We start from the raw sequence: 24,866 nt of genomic DNA, 5'->3' as shown, positions 1-24,866 counted from the left end.
TTTCAGGCAAAGCGTTTCTAAGTCATCAGTTCTGTTGTTAGGCACAACTCTGTCGAAGACAACACCCGCACAGTAAATCTTTACCCAAGTGTGTCCATCTCCGTGCGAAAGAAGTCCGTCAGTCCCTTTTCTATGGAAGCAGAGATAGCCGCATACAGAATCATGCCCGGACACTTGGGCACAGGCAGATATTTCACATCCGAAACGACGTCGAGCTCTTCGATTCCTTTAACCTGAGACAATTCTGTGATCCATTGAAGGCTTTCATGCTGGATGAGGCTCAGCAGCCTGATATCGGCCTCGCTCAGCTCTTGCACGCCCTCCCACGGCTGCCCTGGCCTGCCACCTTCTACCACGAGCCGCAGCTTCTTTACGGACCTTGACTGGGTCAAATAACGGCACAAATATGACCATTCGTGTCTGTCGCTGGTGCAGTCCAGACAAGGAAGCGGTCCCCGTTTGTAGACGGAGATGCCGGTGACGAGAGACCGGGCGTGCGGTGAGCGGTCTTGAAGAAACGGCACGACAGCCTCGATGTGATTCCCGAACTCGAACATATGTTTGCCGTAGAGCATATGGCAAGTCTCGTTGTGAATGAGACGACAGACGCTGAGTATGGAGGTGTGGAACTCGGCATCCGCACTGGCGAGGTGGTAGGTGGTTTCAAAACAGCGCCGGCTGAACATGGACGTCCGTTCTATCACATGGTACTTTGTGGATCGCCTTGGTATAACAGTTTTTTGGTTTCCAACCTCAACTTCCCATTGTTTGTATCTGGAGTCCGGCCGATTGCGAATCGAAAGCCACTGGTTACCGCCGTCATCGAGCAGATATCCATATATATGTAGGCGGATTTCGGTTGGAATCCAAAGGAGAGGGCTCTTCTGTCGTTGAGACATGCCTATTTCTTTCTGTTCTTCCGAATATTGATGGGCAACAAGAGGCTTTTCCCAATAGGTTTTGTGTCTTATGTCACGTTGGAAAACAATGAGAGGGTATTCCGTCTCTTGCATGAGAGGTAGGTCAAGAAGCGTCACGTCCCAGACCAGGTCTGGACTGGGGGATACATATGTACCCATTAACATTTCATCCATGGCGGGTACGTGGCCATCAAGGTTCTTCCACAGACTGCTTGTGTGAAAGGCGATGCTAATCAAGCAAAGTTGATCTCAGGCGGGACCCCACATCCCCAGGTGTCCATCAAGGTACGCGACGCGGGCTCTTCGATCCGTTAGCACTGATTTGTTCTTCTCCCTACTTGGGCTAATCATGTCGCGCGACCGTATTGCATTGCACCCGAGCCAGCAAATTGTTAATTGAAGGCTCTCTGAGTTTTGGACGTGATGAAATGGCAGGACTGAAACGCAAAGAACAATTGTGAGCACTACCTTCGGGTGACCTTTTCTGGCCTCTCATCTATCACAGGCCTCGAACGGACGTGAGCTGAACCTGCCTGCGTTCCGATGGTTGAGACGAGCCTGGCCGCCTCAAGACAGTCGAGCAACAGACAGTGAAAATCAGCCGGAAACACCGTCATGCTGTTCTGTGGGAAATGTTCAGCACGGAATTGATCCAGCCATACGGGGTTTCGTCTGACGAATCATCAAGTTCTTGGGCTGGAGCCACGTCCTTTGACGAGGCGGTACGAATGAAAGACTTCGCCTCTTGGGATCCAGCACGGCTGGATGAGGTATGGTTCGAGTCATCGTCGGTTTCGACCACACCGAGCTTCTCGTGTAAGACGTACCCATAGTAGCCGAGGGTTCCCTTGTCGCTGTCGAGAATTTGCATTTTCACATGCCAGAGCCGTTCAGTTGAATTCAAAAACGGCCGGATGAAGAGCGTTGGTCTCGAGGTGATTGAAAAGACCATTCCATCGTCCTTGAGCACGCGGTGGATTGCCTTCATGTACTTACTTGTGTTGTTTCCACCTCTTGTGGTGGGCTCCAGCCGGTCTCATAGACCATAGCATCCAGAGTACCTTTGTCAAAGGCCAACTGCGAGGTGAGTCGAGATGTGAGGTCTGGTCCGGAGACATCGTGGTGGGGCAAAACAAGAAACGATTTGGTGTTCAACCACAGCGGGCAATTTTTGGTGGGGTAACCTGCAGTCCTTGATAACCTACCCAGACTAGCTACTCAGGGATCTACCGGTCGGTCATCCTTAGGTGCTCACCATCCGTTCATGCATAGCGTACACTCGCTCTTTGTTTGCCCCTCTTCTCAGTGCCGACGATGATAGCGACCGCTGCGAGGCGTTGGCCATAACTGTGAGGGCTCCGACGAGCCTCGACGGGCCCCGACGAGCTTCTCCAGAATGTAAGATTCTACTGTACACCAAAATTATCACGATCCTAGACTGACTGACTGCCTGAATAGTAAATTGACCTGTGAATTAATCATGAAAGCCAAGCGCACAGCACTTGGCCACATACAGCCTACATCTGTGCGGCAGGCCTGATAGCTCCCTTGGTGGCCCGTCCCAGGCTCCCCAGCTCCCGAGCCTCCGTTCCTCAGTGTGGCTGAACCAACGTTCCTGGACCGAGGCTAAAGCAACTACAGTGGCACATCATTTCCTGACGACATTGGCAGATCTAAAATGCTTCTGCTGGAAAGACTCGTCAGGTCATTTTCTTCGACCTCGTGACCCCGCCTGCCATGTCAAGTCTGTATTGTGTGACGTGCCTCAAGGTGCTGGACCCCTGCCCAAGAGTGCCATGAGTGCACCACCTATTCTTGCACTTGCTTTCGCGACTCTCTTTCTCCCTCCTGCCTCGTTCCTAATTCGTTCATTCCAATCTCTTACCCAGTTCGAAGTATGCGCCTAAGGCTTGAGACAATTGCGAAAGCCTCCATCTCCCTTTTTGTTTTGACTAGCCGCTCTGGACCAGCCATTTCGACGAAACGTGGTCTCTGCTACGTGCCAGACTCGAGGACCTGGAGGATGACAACATATGGCTTGAACAATCGGGCCAACTATCGTGGTACTACAGTTACACCCCATCATCACCGGACAACTTCAGCCGCCCAGTCCAGGATGGTTTCGAGTTCGTCCTCATGTTGTGAGACGCCCCCTTTAAAACTACCGACAGTTCCTTTCTCATCACCGTTAAGCGTCTTGCCAACGACGGTATGAAGATCCCCAACATCCTGACCTTCAACGAGCCCGACCTGTCTGCACACGGTGGTAGCAACGTCAATCCGGCTTACGGCGCGCAAGTCTGGGTAAACAACATAACTCCACTTCGGAGGATGTGTATTAGAGCCGGTCTGCCAGTACCTACCGGATCAAGTTACGGTCTGTCTTGGCTGGGGCAGTTTCTCGAAAACTGTTCGAGAATCATCGGTCAACACTGCGCCTATGACTTTGTCACCCTGCATTTGTATGACCCTTTCGAGGGACTGGCAAGCCAAATGGGGGAGTACGTCGCAACGTGAGTAGCTTTCAGACGTCCTCACACGAAGGCCAGGTACCGACGAAATAGGTTTCTAAATACTTCGATTTGGGTCACCGAGTACAATCTGAATAATCAGTCTGTGGGAGACGCACAACGCTTCTATAAAACATCAGTCGAGTACTTGGATCGATTGCCTTACATTGACAGTTACGCCTTCTTTGGAGCTTTCCGATCATCTGCGTCAAACGTTGGCACTGATGCGACATTACTTACCGCAGGAGGCAGGTTGACTGACGTTGGGAAATGGTACCTAGGGCGGGCTGGCGACGGCGTAGATCCTAATAGCACGGCATCTGGAAGGGAGCCACATGTGGATCATTTCATCATAGTTTGCTCTTCGGTGTTTGCTGTTTTGATCACTTTTTTGGTTGTGTAGACTTCGATATATGCTCTCATTCACGTTACAGGCGCTCATGATCGATGAAGAAGGCAAAACAATGGAGGATGTATAAGGTTGGTGAACTTGGATGTTGATTCTTTAGGTTGGCCGTACGAGTGACTCAGATAAGCAAACGAGGGTATTGATGAGAGAAGAGACTACGGGGATGAGATCTTCAAGTGTGGTTGTCAGAGCCTCGACGCATGCAGTCTCTGACGCAACTCACTTCAAGACACCCCACAAGGAGAAAAGGCATTGAGATGTATGACAAGTCGCGAAGAATCGAAAATGGTCCCGAGATCCTGGTGAGCTAATTTCCACGGTTCTCCTCATTCCCGACATTAGTATAGACGTTGACGAACCATATTTGTGAGGTCCTTTGTTTGCCCCAGCTAGGAGAGCTTCGGATTGGCAATATGCACGGGCTCTGACACTGCTTGAAAGGACGCCCAGTCACGCTACGGCGACAGCTTCAAATGTTCCGTCCTGGCGGCCCGGGGTCTGTGATGCTGGCAGGTAAGGGCCGTCCCTAGTAATCTCCTTGCGATCGATCAAGCGGCAATACTAGTATCCGGGAAGACGGGAGTGCTGCTTTCCGCCGCTGGAGCCCAAATGGTCAACTTTGTATGTTGCTCATCGGTGGCATCGTAGCCAACGGTATTGTCGTCGCGAAGAACAAGCTTCCAACGCCGTATTTGTAGGACTACGGGCTTAATTTAGGTTGACCTCAAATCTCAAAAAAAAAAAAAAAAAAAATGAGAGCTCGCTTGTATGAAAAGCCACGCATGAAGAGCCACTCATGCCAGAAGGGATATGGGATGCTACAGCAACGTTTTCCCAGAGGGCGCACCTGCTATGCTATTGCTGCACGACCCGTAGATGAGAGAATTGAGCTAAATTTTCATTGTCTTCTTCGGAAGCTATAGTTAGTATGGATTTGGACGGGAAGGCATTCAATTTTTTCCCGAGGTATAATCACCTTCACGCTCAAGTTGGTTGAGGTCGACTTGAGACCTGGGCCATTAAAAGTCAAAGGACAGCAATTGAGCATGTGCACTATCTACACTCAGGTAGAGATGGAGGCTTCAATAGATCAACCGGTCTACAGTAGCGGGCGACTACCCAGTGAATCTTCCAATGCATTTCCCAAGACATCGTAGTGGACTGCATCTGGAAGCATCTTTCATGTGAAAACATCTGAACAGTATTAATTCGTTCATCTCCGCGATGGTGTTATAGTCTGGCCATTATCCGAGTCTCTCACGATACATCGCGCTAAGTAGGATCGTCGGGCCCAGCCTCCGATGGATGCTGTAAGACACGAGAGCCAAAGACGGCTGGGATCCAACTGGAGGGATCCGAAGCAACCGGACTGCTAAATTGTCAATTCTACCGTTGGCTGGATCTCTAGCTACAAAGTGTGCACGCATCCTTGACAGAATACGCTATGAATAAGTGGCCGATGAAGTTTAAATGACTTTCTTTGTCTGGCAGTCTGGACTGACCTACTTGTTACCTCTCGGTGTTTTCGGACGAATTCGTGATTGGGTCGTGTGTAGCTACTTCCTACGCCATCGTGACGATCATTGATGGTTTTGGGTTCAGCATGACCAACAAAGGCAGCTACATTTGGTTCCCTTGACATCTGTCCATGCTACTGTCGGCCTCTTGTAGGCTTCATGATCCGAGGGTGTCTCGGGCTCGAGCTTCACTAGGCCAAGGGAGCGTCGAGATCCGAAAAATGAGGCAACGATTGCTCTAGACCCCCACTGAGCTGCAATTTCGATAGCATAATGGGGGCAATGATGCCACTTTCGTGGAAGTAGGACAATTTATGCTATTGAGCAGGAAAGTATAAAGAGCCTGAGTTTGTCCGCGCAAAAAATATATTCAAAAGTTGCTCTTCATCAGCTTCCTCAGTCAGGCAAAACAAAGACATCACTACAAAAAACCCAGGTCAAGACAACAACCTTCATTCTCATTTCAATATGAAGTTCTCCCTCGCAGCAACAGCAATTTGTGCCCTCAGCAGCACTTCGGCAGCAGCCTTCATCCAGCGCCGTCAACCAACCGTTGTTGGGACCGTCGATGCTTCGATCGGGACTGTGCAGGCTACTATTCCGGCTTATTTGTCTACCATTGGTAAGCCATTGCTCTCTCTCCTCATGACAGCCCATTGTTCATATAAAATGTGGACCTGCTTTTAACTCTTGTGTGGCCTAGGCTCTAGTGTCGCCGTGATCAAAAACGAGGGCAGCGTCTATACCGCACTTGCTCAAGCCGCCATTGCTGCGATTGAGAACAGTGCAGCGAATATTACTGCGGCCCTCACCCAAGCTTCTGGCACAATCGTTGGCGCTACCACAACCGCAGCAGGAGATATCAATACTAGAGCGGCGATCCTTATTCAAAGCGAGATAGACCTTCTGGTGAAGGACGTTCAGACTGTTGTAGGCATTGTTCAGGGGATCAATGCCACAGTCAGCGTGGTAAGCACTTTCCTGCGTGGGGAGTATTTTCCGAGGCAGCGATTAGCTGTGTCTCGGTCCTTATTGATCATTCTTGCTACTTCAAAATCTTTCTTCCTACAATACTCGTATATTGGCTATTAAAAGGCTATTAAGGCCGACTCCGTCTTTGTTGTTCGATGAAATCAGAAATTCAGAAACTATCAGCTAACTCTGAGTACCACAGGTGCATGCGGACCTTGATGCAACTGCCAACAGCCTAGTGCAGGCCGAGGTTGGAGCACTGGTAGCAGCCATTAAGCCCTTCGTCACCCCGGTGCAAGCTTTTGCTTCTGCTGCGGCCACGTTCAGTATCGCGGCTTCGGTTACGGGACTTCGCAACGCAGTCACTGGCCTGAATAACATCGCGGCCGGTGTCTATGGTTCGCTGGGAGTCTCTCGACTGGGACTGGGACTGGGACTTTGAGTTGAAGGCAAAGAACGATTTGTTTTCGCAAAATATGCGCCCAAGCTCCCAATCGAATGCTCTGATGGATTTGCTTTTTAGTCGAAACTTTTACGACTTTTTACGACGAAACGCTCATTATTTAACGACACGCTCCTTAGCTAGCATTGACAGAAATTGATCAACTTGCCTTTGCGCCAATGATACTACTTTTTGCATATTGTGACCATTGCTGCTTCGTTTGATAAATCTCCTGTTAATGCACTCGTGCCTTGAATAAGTAAGTGGTAGGAAGTGTTCTGCCCTAGGTAAGTTGAGGCCTGTTGCCCGTTGCAAGGAATCCCATTTACATCGCATATCAGTCTGGGGTACACTTGGTTTAGGCTGACTTTGGAATACATTTTTCGTACCGACTTTTGCCGAACTCCTGCCCCCACCCCCGGGCGGTCATCTGAGAGCTGCTAAGTGAATCTTCCGGATCCTCGCACACTGATTTCAGCAGTCCGAAGTACTCTCGTGGGTCGCCCATCTGTGTGCTGACTACTCGTAGCAATGCAATAAAGGACTTCATGTCTTTGCAGTATTAACCATACATGCCCCGCGCCGGCTAGATAGTGATGATTCGTGAGAACAACATTTCACAACCCTTACGAGCGTAAGACTGGAACCACTCGCGCGCCAAGCACGCCTCAAACTCAAGAATTGAGAGACACTGACGTTCAATTGTGACAAGGCTACTTAGATGAGACGGAAGATTTGGTCCGTAGCGGATACAAATGTAATCTTCACGGCGGCGATGGCAGAACGGGACTTGTTAGCGTGTCTGCATCGTCGCTGGAACCGTTCGGACAAGTGTTGAACCAGGTTTGTGCCGAATTTTCTACGGCATCAACAAAATGCATGTCAGCCCTCCTGTTGCCGTCCAGGTCAGGGAAATGCAGACAATGTCCTATGGTTGTGTCAGTGTTGGCGGCTATTATTGATTACCGAGGCAGAATTCGAAAGTATTTGTCTTACCTTGTGCAGGAGCATTGTATAATGGACCCTTGTTGACCCATGTGAACGAGCTGTCTCCGGACTGGATCATTCCCTGGTTCGTCCACACGGTCGCGTCGCCTTTGAACTTGTCTGTCCAGATCAAGTCGGCCCGGCCATCTCCTAGGAAGGAATATTAGACGCTTTCAAATTGCAATCAGAAGTCTGTATCTTACCATTGACATCTGCCCATCGATAGTTTGCGCGGTCGAAATTGTCAGTCTTCTTGAATTGTGGAATCCAAGTAAACGAGCCATCACTATTATGGAGGTACCCTTTTGTACGGCCGTCTTTCTCCATCTGCAGCAATTACAGTTAGCTATCAAAACATCAAGGACGAATTTTTATGCGAAAATTGGCCGAAGTAAGCCAGCGGTGCCTGTCTCGTGAACTGCAGCCTGACATAGGGCTTCAATTTACGCATATGGCAAATGCTTCTCCCTGGAGACATAAAACTGTATCCGCGAGCTGCTTACACAGAGATAGTCAGGCCGTCCATTGCCACTGAGAGAACCATCAGCACTTCGTTGAACTTGCAGGAGTAAATCACAATAGGCTCACCTTAGGTCCGCAAATCTGACAGCGAGATCGTTGATGCCCACACCTCGCGTCTGGTCACAGGAGAGCTTCGGAGCCGGGTTACCAACATATTCCCAGTTGAAGTTACCTGTGGTCTTGATGCGATTCAACCAGACCTCGACCGCTCCTCCATCCGGATTTGTGTAGATGACTGGAGTTTTGTCAGCGATATAGTCACACTGGCCTTGTGATGGCTTTCGGTGAGATCTCAGCAGCCAGCGGTTCCTGTGCCGTGTGAAAGCAAAAGTAGTCCACGAATGGCACTTAGTAAGTACAGAGATAGGAAAAGAAGGCTCATATTAGGACTTACTATCGCAAGCTCCATCGCCATTCCAGTCAGCAAGATGGAGGTCCCGTCGGTCCATTGCTCGGCTGCCGGTAAGATCGAACATTACATAATTATTCCCCCAATAAGGGGGATTTTCCGGAAAAGAGTCAAGGCCCTCGAATATCTGCATCTTACCATTGGAGAAGATCCAGACGTAGTCCTGTCGTCCATTGGCGCGACCTCTCATGTTGCAATATCTGTCTCCATCACCTGCAGAGCGTGTACATTAGCAACAAAAGACACAGAAGTTGGACGGAATAGATGAGGTGAAATACTCTTGAGCTTCGACCCTCCAATTCCCTCGTTCCTCCAGACGTTAATTTTATAAGTGTGCACAGCGGCTCGGGAATCGACGGGACTTCTGGTGGTCAAGTTGACAGAGGGTATTAGATCATCTCCTTGGGTGGAAGTTGTTGAGAATCCAGTCGTTTCGTCGGTGGGAGATGACGTGCTGCGTAGTCCTGAGCTGGAAGTGTGTTCGATCCAGACATAGTCTCTTCCTGGCAAAAGGTTATACGCTTGGGGGTTGCCGAACGCTTTTGCGAAGTGAATTCCACTCCGCGCGTCTGCAAAGCCTAGACCTATGTGCGTTGGACCGGCACCATTTGCACGGTTCTCCCCAGCACGCCAAGTTGGAGTTAGGCCTTGGCCCTCAGCTCCCTTGATGCAGCCTCTGCTGTTGGTCCAAGTCCACTACAGCATTCGTTAGTTTTCAAAACATCGAAGATGAAGGTTTATGCCAACAACAGTCAAACCCAGTATTTGCCCGTTTCCTGTTTCAAAATCTGCAGCCTGACCAAGGGATTCAAGGCAGGCAGTGAAATACACTACACGTATAGCAAATTCCCTCTCTATGAAATTTGAAAATGTATACGGAATCTACTTACTGTTGCGCCTTGGTCATTCAACCAAAGCCAGTCACTTCGACCCTATTTGAATTAGTCAGTGGGATAATCGCTGCTAAATGGTGGGTATGCAACAAAAAGTAAAAAGGCGGGAAACGACTCACATCCCCATTAATGTCCCCAAACCGGATGCCACTAAGATCTCCCATGTTTTTCCCTGTGAAGACGATTCCCATATCTTGCCAAAGATCGGCAGTATCGGCTGCGGTAAATCGCCATTGGTCAGCATCGAACATCCGGAGGAAAAGGGCTGTTCGTCGATCGGATTACTTACACCTTCCGCCGTTACGCCAGCACTGAATGTCGCCATTGTCACGGGCCGCGCAATAGTCGAAGCGACCATCTCCGTCAATATCTGCGAGGTGAATTCGAGCTTGCAGGTATCCCTCGCTCGGCTTGTACTTGCCCGCCCCAGTATACTCAAAGACAAAATTACCACGGTTGATAGCGACGGAGAGCTCACCGCCCGGGGCAATACAAACAAAGTCGTCAAGTCCGTCGCCTGGATAGACGGTGTTTAGCTCATCTGGGCTTGAAACATGCCAAAGACACCTGAGAACATACCATTCATATCTGCCCATCGCACGCCGCGTGCGATACAGGCATCTGGGATCGTGAATGTGGTCGGTGTAGCATCCCACGTCGCCGCACCCCTGTTCCTGTACACTGAATAGGATCGGCCCCCAGCGACATTGCCTCCGATTTGGATGATATCATCAAGCCCATTCCTGGTAGCAATTGTTGCCAACCAGAATGAAGTCTCTTCGGTAGAACTGATGGTATGCCTGGTTCCCTGAGCAGAACTGGAATGGATATATATACCGTCATCCCAACCACTTCCAGATTGCGTATTTCTCCGAGTAGCTTCTGAATTCCCATACTGTTTCTCGCATGTGTTGTCCCCACTGTCGACAACACCAGGAGCATCAGCCGGGGCAGTGAGCTTACCCTCTGACTCAGCAGTGTTGATAGCCTGTCGCCAGATAGCTGCCATCTTTGTGTAGCCTTTGTCGTTAGGATGAGTTTCATCAAAGTAGTCACCGCTGCCCACTCGGGTATCAAAATATCCAACAACACCATCCACTGTATCACAGGTCAATTATAGCCAGGCTGATGGTGAAAAGTTTTGTGTGGACATACTTTCAGCTAGGACTACTTTCTGTCCCCGCGCTCGACGATCACTGACCAGGGAGCGATACTGTCGATTCGCCTCTGCCCGGAATCTCTCAACATCGGGATCGGTGCCTGGGATCAAGGTAGATACAATGACCGTTGTGCCGGGGACATCTTTAAAGAGGTCATCGAGGAGACTTGCCAAGCGAGCTCCAATGTTAGGAATGTCAATTCCGTTCTCACAGTCGTTGACTCCCGCATTGACGAGAATTATGTTAGGTTTGAAAGGTGTAGAGAGATGTGAGATATCTTGTATCTGTGAAACTGTGTAGCCAGGTATAGCTTCGACACTCTGCGCTCATCGGTCAGACTCTATGTTCAACATGGTGAACTGGCTCAGGATGAGTAAATTGACGCACATTGTCAGCCATACTCCCTTCACTTTTAGACCCGACCATATTAACCCTCCAGCCATCTTTTCTCAGTTGATCCCTGAGGAATTTGCGGAACCTTTCGATTATCAGCAAAATGCAACAAAAGAATATACTGCAAGAAGAAGCCATCTGGTTTACCCATTGCCAGTGGAAGAACCCCGGCCCTGCACTATAGAAGCACCCAACGGCAGAATTCGTGCGTAAAAGTTCGGCGCACGCCTATCAAACGAATTTGAAGCGGTATCGTTGAACAGGTCATAGTCCCCGAATTCGGTGGGAAGGGCAATGACAAGTTGGAAAGCGAAAATTGACAACAGAAAAGCAAGCCCAGGGCCCAAGCGCGCCAAAGAGTGAAACATTAGAACGATGAAAACGGCCTTTAGCCGTGGTGATCAACAAGAGAAGCTGGTAGGTTTCGGGTTGGGGTCCATGATGACAATCTCACGAAGGACTATGGTTATATATCACTTTGTTTGAGTGGGTGCACTGACTGGAAGGAATCTAACACTTTCCCTGAAGATGGACCCCAACTTAGAACTTGAGCCGTCCATCACTTGTGGACGGGCCAAGATTGTGGCCAGCATTGCAATCCCAAGGGACCAGTTTGCCTGATCCATGGCCGCGTAACTGCGAATGTTACCCGCCAAGACCATCTCCGAATCGTCGAGGCCACAATCAAAATATATTGCATCACGAGCTCACTTGCAGAATGTCCCGGTCTTCGATAGATCGAAGTGTTGGTCTCCACGTCAGCATACGCTTGACTGTTCTATTCGTCCTGGCGAGGAGCGCATGCACGAGGACGTGTCCCAATCTAGCATCATGAGGCTATGTATCCGGGAACTGTGCTCATTTCACTAATTGCATGCACCATGTGGCGAGACCCTGAACCTGGCCCACTTGCTCATCGGCGAATAGATTCCCTCACGCGATGAGCGAATCAGATGGTAGACAGTCGTATTATATGCAGGAACATGCACACCTTCCTGACTCGTGCCCATTTTTCGAGCAGCGGAAACGGCATGGCACAATGACTTACTTACACGTGCTAAGACATCCCTCTCTCAACACTGACTGGAGAGAGGCCACAGGGCCAGCAATCCTAACGTGGATGCTCAGGTATTAATCATGTGGAGATACCGCCCATCTGCGAAATACCATGATTGGCCTGTTGTTGAGATGTCTGTCGATTACTGTAGGCCCATGCATAAATATACATATATTCATATGCCAGGGTAGAGTTTGTCGCCTAGTATGAGTAAGTGTCTACATGCGAGTGAAGCCACTTTTTTGCTTATGTGCTAACCGAGCTGAACTATCGATACATATGCCTAGTTTGAAATGCATGGCTTACTCAGATCACAGTACCAAGGTGCGCTGGCCAGATCAGTGCACAGCCTGGTAGACGGCGGCTCTAACTGCAACTGTCGCATGAGGAGAAATTTTCTACAATCCTGTTGAGTATGAATGCTACGTTCCCGCATGCAACACCGGCGACGGCCCGATATTGGTGATTATGCCAAGCGAAAGGGTGAACAGACCCGCTGGGTACTTTTGAAGCCGGCCACGCTTGGCGTTGGCCGGCCTTCTATACATTTGCGGGTCGCGGGTCACATACCCTTAGGCTCCAGTCTCTCGGCCCCCACAGAGATCATGTGTCAATGTGTAATGTGTGCATCCAAGCACGACCCGACGTGACACAGGCACTCGGCCGCACCCGACTACTGTTTCTTTGCATATGTGTGCAACCTTTTCGAAAGCCACCTGATAGAGGTCGCTTCCCCCCTCCAGTTACCATTGACTGTCATGCAATTACTCTCCACCGTCAAGATCAAGTCTAAGTGGTAGCCTTGGTATCGGGTTCCAACGTGCGGGTAGCAGGACCCACAATCAAGCCATAGGCGACTCCTTCTCGAATCCTCCTCGCTTGGATGCGTTCCTTTGAATCAATTACGCTACAGTCAGATGCGGGTGCACTTTAGCCCTTGCCCTCGGCCGCTGAGTAACAGGTACAAACCTTCTACCTCCATCTAAACTCTAATCATTCTCGGCCGGCCTCCAACGAGCCCCCTACCTTTAGTACTGTTGGTATACACAGAGAGTTTTGGTTTCTGGCTGCCTTTTATTCCCCGGTTTGAATGGCGGCTAAACTAACTTCCAAAATTTTCCAAATTCGATTCTTGCTTATATTGTTGCTTTCGTCGCCGATGCGACGGGGCAACGCCCTGAATTATTTTCGGAAAACGTACGACTATGTCTCCCTGGCCAGGAAAGCTGTCCACCGCATTCTTGGAGACTTCAAGTAGAATTTCAAAATACGAAATGTTTCCAACCCTTAGACTTTTAATTAGTGTAAGGTTGAAAGGTAGAGGCGTTTACAATTGCATCATGTACCCAGTTCCACTCGATCACTTGAGAAATGAACGAATTGAATTAGATCTGAAAAGCTCAAGGGGTCCAACAAAATCACTGTGAATCTGTGTACCAACCTAGTATTGCATCCATTACGTCTACTGTCATACTGAGAAAGATTGCGTAACTTGGAATGAAGTAGAAACAAAGTAGCAAAGACTGTGTGTTATTAGGAGAAGTTATCTACAAAGAGAGCAGATCTACAAATTCTTGAAATCCGCGGTGGGTGGTTTATAAAGAGCTGCAAGCGGGCCAGCGGTTTGTGCTCTTACTGAGGCATATCAGGGAGGTCAAATAACTAGCGGAAAATGACATGAACAACTCGGGTCATTCCGTGTCTCAGTCAAAACTCTGACCGCGGATCCTGGCGGCACAATTTTGTCGCAGGACCTTTTACGGCAATCCCGTTTTTTAAGGGTGGTCTCCTCTAGAACTGTGCCGCAACTATCGCACTAATCAAGTATTAGTTTCTGAAGAAAATCGAGTCGACGTTTAGACATAATGAGAATAATAGTGCGTTTCCTACCCACAACAAAACCTGTTGATCAAGGGAAGCGCCCAGGAGGTGGGGGTGGAGGTGGGTTGTTCTTGGGTGTACTTACCAAGAATTGTTTATAGGCGTAGAAGCACATCACTGGTTCTGACTTGGTGAAGAATTCCCTGTCAACTCCGGTTGTGCTTTACCTAGTTGGTTGTGGTGAAAGCTGCTGTTCAAAATCCGATATTGTGCTTACAAAGAAATCGAATCATCATGGTAGGACGAACTTGTGAGATGAGAGCTATTCCTTATAAGCCGAAGCTCCTCCTGATATCTGCCGCCGATGCTTTGTTTTAAGTATTATAAAGATAATCGGCCCGCAAGTCTTTCGTCTTCTTTGTAACAAGTACATAGTTTCTTTGAAGGAGTCGAGACAGCATTGGAGGGCAAGTTCATTGATCAACCATGTCCATATGGAATATATCAGACTTTATTCAAGTGCGTTACACTAATAATGAAGACTTTCTCAGTAGGGCAGCGTGTACTGCTGGTTCAAGGTTTCTGGCAAGCGCTTGCATTCGGCTTACAAAATAACTTTTCCAGAAGGACACAAGAGGTGATCTCATTCCCTCAAGTATTACTACATACAAGGAGATTCCCTCTTACGAAAGAAAGAGATGAGGCTGATACAATAAGTCTCCATATTCCAACCCTGGTTCGACTTCACGGCGGAGCCTGGATAGATGCAAGTATGGATATTGGCACGTGATTCCGACGAGTGCTTTTAATGATTCTTGAGTAATGTGTATATACCAGGAGCCCCAGATTACCGTCTTCGCCCAGAAGCTACCATGGCGGAGATCGTTGATGACCTTCGTGATATCTGGATCTGAGTCGAGAACCATCCGCCCAGGGCGTTTGTTGTAGTTTCTCCGCCTGCAGAACTAGACCTAGAAACACAAATTTGTTGACTCCACCGAGCTCCTCAGGCGTGAGGTCAATAGATGACGGGCATCCCGAACCTGAAGCTTCCCCTCACTGTGGCCATCTGGCTGGAAGTTTGACAAGGAACAATATCTGTAACTGAAACGTATTACAGTGGCCACAATAATGCAGTTCCTTCAGATGCCTAGAGTGTGACTTTCAGAAGGATGTTTTTCGATTACACGGCCACCAAACAAGAAAATGTCGGGTGCTCGCTCGGCTGCTGAAAAGTCCAAAGGGCGTGGGCGACGCCTGGCAGTCCGCTCAAGAACCCCAACCCTGAGCTAAGTACCCCTTGGATCCCTAGGTTTGGAAGGCCAGCTGGCAATGACCAAGCTACTTCCTTCCATCTGCCAATTCTTGATTTCACGATACGCTCACAAATAGAAACCCCTCGCAAGAGTCGAAAAAGTTCACAGTCTGCTTGCCATGATGAAGCGTCTCATTGCCTTCGATCTTGACGGCACCCTCGCCGAGAGCAAGCAGGCTCTCGACGATGAGATGGCCGCCATCCTCGCCCGTCTCAGCCACGTTGCCGACATCTGCGTCATCTCAGGTATGTCTTTTCCTATTCGAGGAAGGGAAACTCCCTTCTTTCCATTTCGTAAGAGGAAGAGGGTAAGACAGAGGAGTAAGCAACATAGTTTCTGACAACAACTATCTCAGGTGGAGACTGGCCCCAGTTCGACAAGCAGGTTGCGAGTCGTCTGCCCGAGGATACTGACCGTTCACGCTTTTGGCTTATGCCCACCACAGGCACTAAGCTCTATCGCTTCGAGGACAGCCAATGGGTGCGGAAGTACGCCGATCTTTTCAGTGACGAGGACAGAGCCCACAGTCAGTAGTTATCTATTTCCTCAAGTCTTGGATAAGTAATTTGTCTCCCGGTGACGTTGCTTTCCCCAAAAACGCCTCAATTCCGTTGACAGCGCTGGAGGTGAGTTACTAATAAGCTTGTAGTCATCAAGGAGCTGCGAGCCTCCATTGACCGCCTCGGATTCACGCCAACTGAGATTTGGGGAGAGCAGATTGAAGATCGCGGCAGTCAGATTACTTTCTCAGCCCTTGGGTGAGTCACTCTCTTTTCCACTCACAGTGCCTCATGTGATAATTTCGCAAGTTTGTAAATACACGCAGCGTTCCTGATGTATCCGCCGATGCCTCAACCTGGCAGTACTTCAAGACACCCCGCTAATTTGAAATTACACAGACAGCAGGCCCCTCTCGGCCCCAAGGAGGCCTGGGATCCCAAGCAGGAGAAACGTCGCCTAGTTCAGAAAGACCTTCAGCCTATCCTTCCAGATGTCTCCGTTCGCATCGGCGGGGCGACCTCTATCGACATCACTCGTGCTGGTGTTGATAAGGCGTATGGAATGGAACGCCTGACTGAGCTCTCCAGCATCTCCAAGGCCGAGATACTTTTCTTCGGTGACGCTCTGTACCCTGGTGGTAATGACGCGCCAGTGAGGGACACTGCAGGCATCGATTCAGTTCAGGTTTACAATATTGAACAGACAAAGCGGGCTCTTGAGGCTGTCATCCTCTGCCTCGCATAGGAGTCTGCAAATCTGGCGCGCAGCTTAGGACTGACGGAGTTATATCTCTTCTGCCTTCTGTATGAATTGCGTCTTGAATAAAGAGTGTCGTTATTCCTTTATCACCTTCAATTATGTAGGGCAAGTCTAGATGCACTACGGATTAGTCAACACTTGCTCGTCCCTGTTAGACAAGGTAGCAAGTTCATCGCGCACAAATCAAGTATCATTCGCAGATGGCAAAGTATTGCATGTTGCTATTGATGACGACACACCTTCATTTATATACTAAGAGTCGGAGCGGACTGGCTCGCGGTCTATGTTCTCATCCGTTCAACGCCACACGAGGTCCATGAATCTCATGACGACGACCGTTCCCCCTCCCAGCGTACCTTTTCTTTTCTTACTGAGAATTCCACTCGGAGCCCGTTGAACCGTCAAATGGCCTCAAGCCCAACTTGGTTTCTTCATCACTAGCCAGTGCCCGGGGATTGCCGCGGGGGTACTCTTGCTCACAACTGCACATTAACAACGGATCGGAAGCCGTTTCAGAGGCGGCCATGGCAACCGTGCCTCAGGTCCCACATACTTACATCCCTGCGACCTCCAGACTATGTATCCATGCGTTGTAATTCTCTGAAAGCCAACAAAGCCACCAGGCCGTGCTGTATCGCCTTCCGGCCAAATCGTCTGAAAGACTTCCTCAATGTCCAAAGTATACAGAGTTGACATTAGCATTCTTATCCATATTGGCCATCATAAGCAAGTATCGTCTTCAGTGAGAATGTTGATCAGACGCTATCGAGGGAGAAGAAAGGCATATGGAAGGACTGGTCAGAGATCTCAGAGGCCTGCAAATATTTCAAGTTACTCACAGATGCTACCAGTCACAGAACGCCTCACTGCCTGCGTTCAGACTGGAATGAAGAACATTCAACCACGCAAAAGTTTGCTCGTTCTATTCGGCTCATCAGTCAAACTAGGTCAGCCGCTGCGATGTCACCGCACGGATAGTTAACAGCTGCGTTTGGTGTTATATTCCTTTGCAGCGTGGGTAGATTATCGCAATCGCAACTCTGTGCATTGGACTCCACTGGACAGTGATGTCTGTATTCAATCATACGATCATCTCAAATATGATGACGGTGAGCTCATCAAGTCTGTCTGCCCGCACCCGAGAGTTTGTCTCGGACCAATGCCCTAGCGCGTGCACTAATACAATGATATCACCACTCCGGGCTTGGGAAAGGACCCAATGAGACAGATGAGTAGGAACATGTATAAATAAGGGGCGTGTTCTGCAGAGAAAAGCTAATTAGCGGGAAATATCAGTTTTACTCTGACGGTATCCAGAGTCAGACTTATCTGAATAAATTCTACTCATATCACACTAAGGATACTCAGAAAGCCCAAACTGTCATGGATACTGTTACAGCGACAATCCACGAGAACTTTGGTGGAACGTAAGTCAGCTCTGCATTGAAGAACTTTTAACTTTTCGCTGACTACACCAGACATTCCCTTGCTAATGAGGAAGAGAATTTCTCATTGAATCAAGTCCCTGATCTCAATGGGAAAGTAGCCATTGTGACTGGAGGCTCTCAAGGAATCGGCTATGGCTGTACACGGACCTTGCTTGAACACAACATCTCCAAGCTTTTCATCATATCACAGTCTTCAGATGTGGCCACAGATGCCATCAACACCATCAGGGAAGAATTAGGCGACGCGGCTTCTGCAAGAGTAGAATGGAAAAAATGCAACCTGGGAGACTGGAAGGCTGTGACACAGACAGCGGAAGAAATCAAAGCCAGCACCGACAGGATCGACCTGCTGATCAACAATGCCGCCAGGGGTATCATGACTGCCCAAATTACACCATACGGGGTAGATGAACATATGGCTATAAATCACTTCGGCCATGTGATTCTAACCTCACAGCTCCTTCCGACAATGAAAGAGACAGCAAAGTCAGGGCACACGGTCCGCATCGTCAATCTGGGCTCCAACGCTCATCAGAATGCTCCAAAGAACACCAAATTTGCAAGTCTAGATGAGATCAACAAAGACAATGGCCCCACCGCGCAGTACGGACGAAGCAAACTGGCGGCAATGCTCTATGCACGCTATCTTGCCACCCACGTCACAGCAAAGCACCCCAATATTTTAGCGAACAGTGTTCATCCGGGGTTTGTTGACACGAAAGCGACGTCCTCTGATATCCACGAGGCATATCCGCTCGGTGGCTACATGATGAGCGTGGCCCTAAAGCCGTTTCAAAAGAGCCAGTTTGAAGGGTGTGTGTCGGCCGTGTACGCAGCGACGGTCACAGATCGGAGCGGGAAGTATATTTGTATACCAGCCCGTATCGAGGATGGATCTGAGCTTGCGCAGAGTAACGATTTGGCTGAGCAGCTGATGCAGCTCACAGAGGAGGTACTAAAGGACAAAATGGAAGCTGCGGGCATCAAATATTCGTTGGAGTTTTACTAAGAAGACTTACAATGGAGCAAGTACTCGGCTGGGAATCTCTGGGTCAAAAAGTGTCTGCAGTCCTGACTCCAATTATTTTATATGAATACGTTGCGCTATATTGCTGTATACTGCCGCAGAACTACAACGAAGCCAAAAGACTTGGGATAGGCACTCACCAGTATGCTTGTCTACGGAAGACGACTACTTCCGTGGTATCACGAATGAGAATTACGCAGTGTTAGTTTTCTCTAAGAACCGTCCAACTCAAATACATTCTTCTCATAAAAGGTGTGATGAGACGTTCTTCAATCAGTAAATAACCGTCCGCCACGACGCATCCAGTGTGTCGTCATTAATCTCAATTTCTACAACAGCAAATAGCTACGGATCAATAGAAAACGTTTTGCACCTCAAAGTGATGGCTTGCTGTCTCACGAATCCCTTTCCATGCAAACTGACTGTAATTACCTTTGTCATTTTTGAGAGTCATTCAGAAAAGTTCATTGGTAGGAAGTTACGGCCTCGATAAGACCAGAACAGGAACTCGACCTGGTTTCGTTCATCGCAGATCCATTTGAGTATCTCCTGATTTTCCACATGAAACACGAAACCCTGAGTCACTTTACGCACACTTTTACGCTTGTTGAGAGATTCTCTCAACTACCTCACGATCTGTACTTGACAACACGGGAACTCGTGCTTCACAGCCCCAGAGTCATCAACCTTGAGTTTCAATTTGGTAAGGACCGGCGAAGCAACTGGGTTTATAGCCGAGACCACATCGAGCGACTAATGCCTCCCGTCAGGCTTTCCGATTTATTGAACAATTTGGGCTTTCACAGGATGGGCGATTTTCAATAAGAGTATTAGAGTTGCGGTAGGTCTGGGACGCTCGGTTGGGCTTGAGTTATCTCTCGGACGAGACGTCTTCTTCCCCCACTCTTTCGACCGCAGCAGCATGATCCCTACACTTGTTTCCGCAGACACTGAGATTTCCGTCCTGCTGGAACTCAAAAGTCTCCAGCGTGTAATAATTTTGCGGACGAGATTCTGGACGTCTTCTCATATTATGGAAATCCGGAGTGGAGTTGGTACGAAGAACGTTCCTTTGGCCGATTAGGCCATGCGGACCCACAGGTCGATGGGTATATTGTTCTCCTTGGTTAAAGTTCGCAGACTGAGTACATCAATTTTGATGGTCTGATTTCCCCTTCTGAGTACGAGATGCTTACCGCCGTGTCTTCCCTAAGCAGTGCTGAGATGCCTTCGGCTGTGAAGGCGGGTTTTGATTTGCAGTCTTGTTCAGACCGTTTCCACGGCATGGAGAGCCTAGTCAAAGGAAGGGACAATGAGACTCCAGAACTCAGCTTTGCGTGCCTGATATGAGAAGCTGTTCCCGAGTTGGAATTTGGTTCACCAGCAGGACAACAAATGTTGTCTCATAGCCATCGAATAGCATGATGTCATACATGCTGCTTAGCCTAGAAAGCGAGATAGGAATAAAGTTTAAGGCACAGATTATGGAAACCAAGAACCATTTTGTTATTCAAGGCAGGCAAACCTCGAGCAGCGCTCGAAAAGAAGATGGCAAGGCTACCTACCACTCTATTGTATGAGCCCGGCACTATATGTCAGGGACGATTGCCAACCCGGAATTGATCAAACAGTTCCTTTGGACCCACAAAGGAGAACCAGCCGTCATCTCGCTCAAAACCGACAAGCGGTACATTTCTCCCAGGCGTGGTGCCCCTGTCAACAGGCGTCACAAGCCCTCTTTTGATCTTGCCAAGAAAGTCCTCGACCTCACGGAGAAACTCAAATGCAGAAGTATTGCTGGTACAGTGGCCAGCTGCCAATTTGACACGGTCATCTTCTGCGACGTCCTTATTCCACCTTTCCACGAGCCCCTTTAACATGTTCAGAGTTGCGGCATAGTCATTCAGATTCCCCGACAGAGAGAAGAGAATGGGTGCCCATTCATAAAGGGTATCGCCTACGTATAGCACCCGCTCATTCTGGTCCCAAACAGCCAGCTCGTCGGGAGTATGTCCCGGTGTTTGGTATATTGTGAGCCTAAGGTCTGTGTTCCCGAAGGTAACCTGCTGTGCGTTTGCAGCCCAATCAGTCACCGTGTACTGTGGAGTCTCCATGCCGACGAAGCGACACAATGAGGACGTTGGCAGATCATCGAGGATGAAGTCTTTGTCGTATCCACTTGCCCATATGGCAGATTTAGGGGTATCTGTGAACTGAGCAATGGCACCTGGTTGGGTGATGTCAGCGGCCCTGGCCGATTGGAGTCTGCTGGACAGATAGTGCTCACCAATATGGTCGTAATGGCAGTGGGTGCAGATTACTACATATGACTTTGTGCCTTGTGAATTCAGGGGCTTGCCGTGGTTCTCCTCGACCGGGTAAGTCTCGATGAAGTCCCTCAGAGAAGTAAGTTTTACACCGGGGTCTTCTGCTGCGCCGCCGCAACCCGTGTCGATCAGAACAATGACGGCGTCATAAATCTTGGCATATATAAATGGGAACTCTCCGTACTTGTCAGCCTCAACTATGCGAAAGGTTGAGGGGTTTAGCCTGGTGCAGGTGAAGCACGTAGATGGACCATCGTCATGTGCTCGATCCGTTGAGATCATGACCGAGCTGGCAGATGATGACGTCGGGGGGGAAGGAGACTTGACGTGAGTGACTGGAGCCTGGGGCGGCAGACATGTCCGTGATTTGAAACGAAGCCAGTCGAAGCAGCCCATCTTGGTTGAGCAGCATGTGGTTTGTGACAAACTCAAGTGGGAGGCTGAGACTGGGATGAGCGCAGGTGGTCTTGCAGAGGGGGATGGGTACATGAGGAGGGTTAGTTCCCGAGGTGTTTGGTGTGGGGTGGGGGGGGGGGGGAGCGCGGGTGGCGGGGGTGCGGTTTGGGGACCATGCAATGTGGGCCACAAGACGGAGTCAACTTCAGGTGGTTTAGTTGCTGGAAAATCCCAAAAGCCCAAACCCCCAAACCCCCAAACCCCATCTGCCAAGGTGGGCTTCCGTCTTTCCGTGTACACCCACATCATTCATTCAACTCTCAGCCACCTCCACCCAGATACACCACTAATAGCAGGCACATCAATACCAGCCTGCCCGAATGCCCGACCCTGACGAGACTACACCTCTGATCGTTCAGCATCCCGAGAGCCCACGCAGAATGAGCTCCAGCACCACCTCCACCTACTGGCGCATCGGGGCCCTTTACGGCGCCGCGGGAGTTTGCCTCGGAGCCTTCGGCGCCCACGGCCTGAAACAACGAATCTCAGACCCGGCTAAGATCGCGAGCTGGGGCACCGCCGCGCAGTATCAGGTCTGCTTGCCCTGGCACCACACTCTGCATGGCTCTGGGATCTGTACTGACTGACACTTGAACACCAAAACAGATCCTCCACTCTGTCGCCTTGCTCGTAGCTCGTGATAACCCTCTCGCGGCTGGCCTCTTCACTGCTGGCATGACCATGTTCTCGGGGAGCATCTACGCCCTTGTATTGGACCCCGCGCGGTTCAAGGTCCTCGGGCCTGTGACGCCATTGGGCGGCTTATGCCTCATTGGCGGTTGGCTGGCGCTCGCCTTCGGTAAGGGGCCCTCTGTTGCTGCTGGGGAGTTGAGGCTTTAGGGTCCTGTTGTCGGAGTGAGCCTACTCGCATCGATGCTCTTCCAAGGGCGAGACGTGTATGTGTGTCGTGGCAGGAGAATCAGACCCCACAGGATGATGTCCGAACCCGGATTTTCGGGATTGTATCACGTCGCTCGCCGTTCACCGGTGTCCGCGGGATGACACTTACGCTGATCAGCTACCCAAAACTCAGGCGGCTCTGATTCCAGAACGATGGAAATTCACGTCTGTGGTTACTCTGGCCGTCGCTACATAGGTATCCAACATGAAAAGAAGCTTCGATTCCAACCAATCCAGCCTCGTTGTGCAAGATTATCCAATCCACCCTACCCGGTCTCCGTGTCATTTAAGGCCTGCTGAAGAGACTCTTGACCCATCGCGTCGCCTTGGTGAAGACCAGATACACACCAACCAGACCCCAGAAGCCCATGATGACCCCCAGCGCGGCAGCGAGCTTGGAACCTACCACCGTCTCTCGCACAGCATCACTCAACATCAGCCACCCGAACACTGGCGCAGCAGAGATGCTCGGGCTTTGTTCAACGTCTCTATCATCCATCCTCATCTCCGCGAGGTCCACCTCCCTCTGTTGGATCGTGTCCACCATCTTCCATGCCACCTTGTTGTTGATCTTGTCCCAGGTCGCCTCCCGCGCCTGCTTCAGCGCACTTTCTCTGAACCTGTCCCTCAGCTCCCTGTCATTCGCCAAGAGTACGACCCTGTCCACAAATGCAGAAAGATCATCAGGCGGCGTGAGAAACCCGCTCACACCATCGCTGACCGTGTCGCTGGGCCCTCCCATATCCCTCGCCACGACAGGCACACCCGAGGCAAACGACTCGAGCACCACAAGCCCAAACGTTTCGGAGACGGAGCAGTGCAGAAACACATCAGCGCTGGCATATGACTCGGCCAGCGCCTCGCCGACCTTGAAACCCGCGAAGATGACCTTGCCCTTCCGCACCAGGTCGGAAAAGAGGTCTTTGATCTCTGCCTCAACCTCCACCTGGCGGTTTCCGCCGACGATGTACAATTTGAAGTCCAGACCGCGCGCGTCCAACTCCTGGGCCACGAGGGCGAGGAAATCAAAGCTCTTCTCCGCCGCGAGCCTCGCCACGCAGATCAGTATGATCTCGCCATTTGGGGCTATGCTCTCTCTCAGCAACTCGCTCCTCTTCTCGGGATGAAACATGTCTGCATCCACCCCTCGCGTCAGAGACTCCATCTTGTCACCCTGCACACGGTGCCGCTCCAGGTACCGGCGCACATATGTGCTGGGGTAAAAGATGGTCCGCACGCTGGCGTGCCTGAAGAGGAAGCTCTGCACCGCCGCAAATGTGTAGTCAGCAATGTCGCCCATCGGCCACGGGAACAGCGTTTTGCAATAGCCGGCAAGGTCGGTCTGGAAATTGCAGATTACGGGGACCTGATCGCGCCGGTGCCGTTGGCGCAGCTGCAGCATGACCTGAAAGCCGAGGCTAGCAGGCGACGCGAGATAGATCAGGTCGGGCGGGCAGCCGAAGGTGCGGCGGTAGAGTTCCGAGAGGCGAACGAGGTAGGCTATGCTGAGCTCTGGGTTGAAGGGGACGGGGTAGCCGTGGAGGCGGACCTCAATATCCTTGGAGGCTGCCGCGGTGGTGCCAGTGCCACCATTGGAAGATGTCGGCGGCGCAGTGGCGGTAAATTTGGGGATGAAAGTGTTGACCTTGGTAGAGTTGTGCGGCGAGACGACGGCGAGGTCGCACCCGTTGGCGCGTAGATGATTGACAAGCATCAGCGTTGTCCGGCTGACGCCATTGACGGGACCGAAGGACTCGGTACAGAGCAAGACTTTTTTGCCCTTCAGGGCTTCTGGAAAAACCGAGAGATCATGCTTTGGGCATGGCGGCGAGGCTGTAGGTGCCATGGCGTTGAGAAGGCGCAGGCTGTTGGACCACGAAATTCCGAGCCGAACGACCTCACCTATTAGAGCCTTTTCGACTGCGCAGTAGCGATTCCACACTTAGTACAAGGTTTGAAGTGCAAGGAAACACAAGTACTGGAGTGTCAGAGCGAACAATTGGGTTGCCCTATGATAACAATGGCGATAGACTATTCGAGAGTCCAAGTACGTGACGACGAGGACTGGACGACTAAGGAATCAGCAACCATAATAATAGTAATGACACTATGAAGTCGTC

At 50.2% G+C, this 24,866-nt stretch overlaps 10 protein-coding genes across 10 annotated transcripts; 6 read left to right on the top strand and 4 right to left on the bottom strand.

Moving 5' to 3' along the window:
• Positions 1–80: 80 nt before the first annotated feature.
• On the bottom strand, positions 81–1,908 carry J7T55_002220 (uncharacterized protein; the record flags this gene model as incomplete). Its single annotated transcript, XM_053132747.1, has 3 exons — positions 81–1,149; positions 1,389–1,538; positions 1,583–1,908. The coding sequence occupies 3 exons, from the start codon at positions 1,906–1,908 to the stop codon at positions 81–83; spliced, it is 1,545 nt and encodes a 514-aa protein (XP_052989191.1).
• Positions 1,909–2,716: 808 nt separating this feature from the next.
• On the top strand, positions 2,717–3,065 carry J7T55_002219 (uncharacterized protein; the record flags this gene model as incomplete). The annotated part of the gene is made up of 2 exons (XM_053132746.1): positions 2,717–2,815; positions 2,877–3,065. The coding sequence occupies 2 exons, from the start codon at positions 2,717–2,719 to the stop codon at positions 3,063–3,065; spliced, it is 288 nt and encodes a 95-aa protein (XP_052989190.1).
• A 66-nt stretch (positions 3,066–3,131) lies between these two features.
• On the top strand, positions 3,132–4,343 carry J7T55_002218 (uncharacterized protein; the record flags this gene model as incomplete). The annotated part of the gene is made up of 4 exons (XM_053132745.1): positions 3,132–3,224; positions 3,318–3,433; positions 4,081–4,141; positions 4,281–4,343. 4 exons carry the CDS (start codon positions 3,132–3,134, stop codon positions 4,341–4,343), a joined length of 333 nt encoding a protein of 110 aa, XP_052989189.1.
• Positions 4,344–5,824: 1,481 nt separating this feature from the next.
• Positions 5,825–6,770, top strand: J7T55_002217 (uncharacterized protein; the record flags this gene model as incomplete). The annotated part of the gene is made up of 3 exons (XM_053132744.1): positions 5,825–5,978; positions 6,060–6,325; positions 6,531–6,770. The coding sequence occupies 3 exons, from the start codon at positions 5,825–5,827 to the stop codon at positions 6,768–6,770; spliced, it is 660 nt and encodes a 219-aa protein (XP_052989188.1).
• Positions 6,771–7,534: 764 nt separating this feature from the next.
• J7T55_002216 (uncharacterized protein) lies at positions 7,535–11,899 on the bottom strand (the record flags this gene model as incomplete). Its single annotated transcript, XM_053132743.1, has 16 exons — positions 7,535–7,698; positions 7,767–7,907; positions 7,961–8,084; positions 8,261–8,288; positions 8,346–8,514; positions 8,674–8,851; positions 9,046–9,384; positions 9,579–9,620; positions 9,701–9,798; positions 9,871–10,098; positions 10,161–10,369; positions 10,478–10,679; positions 10,737–11,061; positions 11,129–11,219; positions 11,282–11,520; positions 11,846–11,899. 16 exons carry the CDS (start codon positions 11,897–11,899, stop codon positions 7,535–7,537), a joined length of 2,631 nt encoding a protein of 876 aa, XP_052989187.1.
• A 3,547-nt stretch (positions 11,900–15,446) lies between these two features.
• J7T55_002215 (had-superfamily hydrolase subfamily iib) lies at positions 15,447–16,573 on the top strand (the record flags this gene model as incomplete). The annotated part of the gene is made up of 4 exons (XM_053132742.1): positions 15,447–15,573; positions 15,684–15,854; positions 15,978–16,086; positions 16,228–16,573. 4 exons carry the CDS (start codon positions 15,447–15,449, stop codon positions 16,571–16,573), a joined length of 753 nt encoding a protein of 250 aa, XP_052989186.1.
• Positions 16,574–17,971: 1,398 nt separating this feature from the next.
• Positions 17,972–19,045, top strand: J7T55_002214 (retinol dehydrogenase 12; the record flags this gene model as incomplete). The annotated part of the gene is made up of 2 exons (XM_053132741.1): positions 17,972–18,015; positions 18,067–19,045. The coding sequence occupies 2 exons, from the start codon at positions 17,972–17,974 to the stop codon at positions 19,043–19,045; spliced, it is 1,023 nt and encodes a 340-aa protein (XP_052989185.1).
• A 1,613-nt stretch (positions 19,046–20,658) lies between these two features.
• On the bottom strand, positions 20,659–21,786 carry J7T55_002213 (uncharacterized protein; the record flags this gene model as incomplete). The annotated part of the gene is made up of 1 exon (XM_053132740.1): positions 20,659–21,786. The coding sequence occupies one exon, from the start codon at positions 21,784–21,786 to the stop codon at positions 20,659–20,661; it is 1,128 nt and encodes a 375-aa protein (XP_052989184.1).
• Positions 21,787–22,166: 380 nt separating this feature from the next.
• On the top strand, positions 22,167–22,686 carry J7T55_002212 (uncharacterized protein; the record flags this gene model as incomplete). Its single annotated transcript, XM_053132739.1, has 2 exons — positions 22,167–22,379; positions 22,453–22,686. The coding sequence occupies 2 exons, from the start codon at positions 22,167–22,169 to the stop codon at positions 22,684–22,686; spliced, it is 447 nt and encodes a 148-aa protein (XP_052989183.1).
• Positions 22,687–23,032: 346 nt separating this feature from the next.
• J7T55_002211 (glycosyltransferase family 4 protein) lies at positions 23,033–24,592 on the bottom strand (the record flags this gene model as incomplete). Its single annotated transcript, XM_053132737.1, has 1 exon — positions 23,033–24,592. One exon carries the CDS (start codon positions 24,590–24,592, stop codon positions 23,033–23,035), a length of 1,560 nt encoding a protein of 519 aa, XP_052989182.1.
• Positions 24,593–24,866: the final 274 nt, after the last annotated feature.

Source organism: Diaporthe amygdali, assembly GCF_026229845.1.
Source record: "Diaporthe amygdali strain CAA958 chromosome Unknown NODE_33_length_508711_cov_65_296071, whole genome shotgun sequence".
In the NCBI taxonomy this organism is placed as follows: domain Eukaryota; kingdom Fungi; phylum Ascomycota; class Sordariomycetes; order Diaporthales; family Diaporthaceae; genus Diaporthe; species Diaporthe amygdali.
Note: the sequence above shows the minus strand (reverse complement) of the source record. Positions and strands in the feature narration are given on the sequence as shown.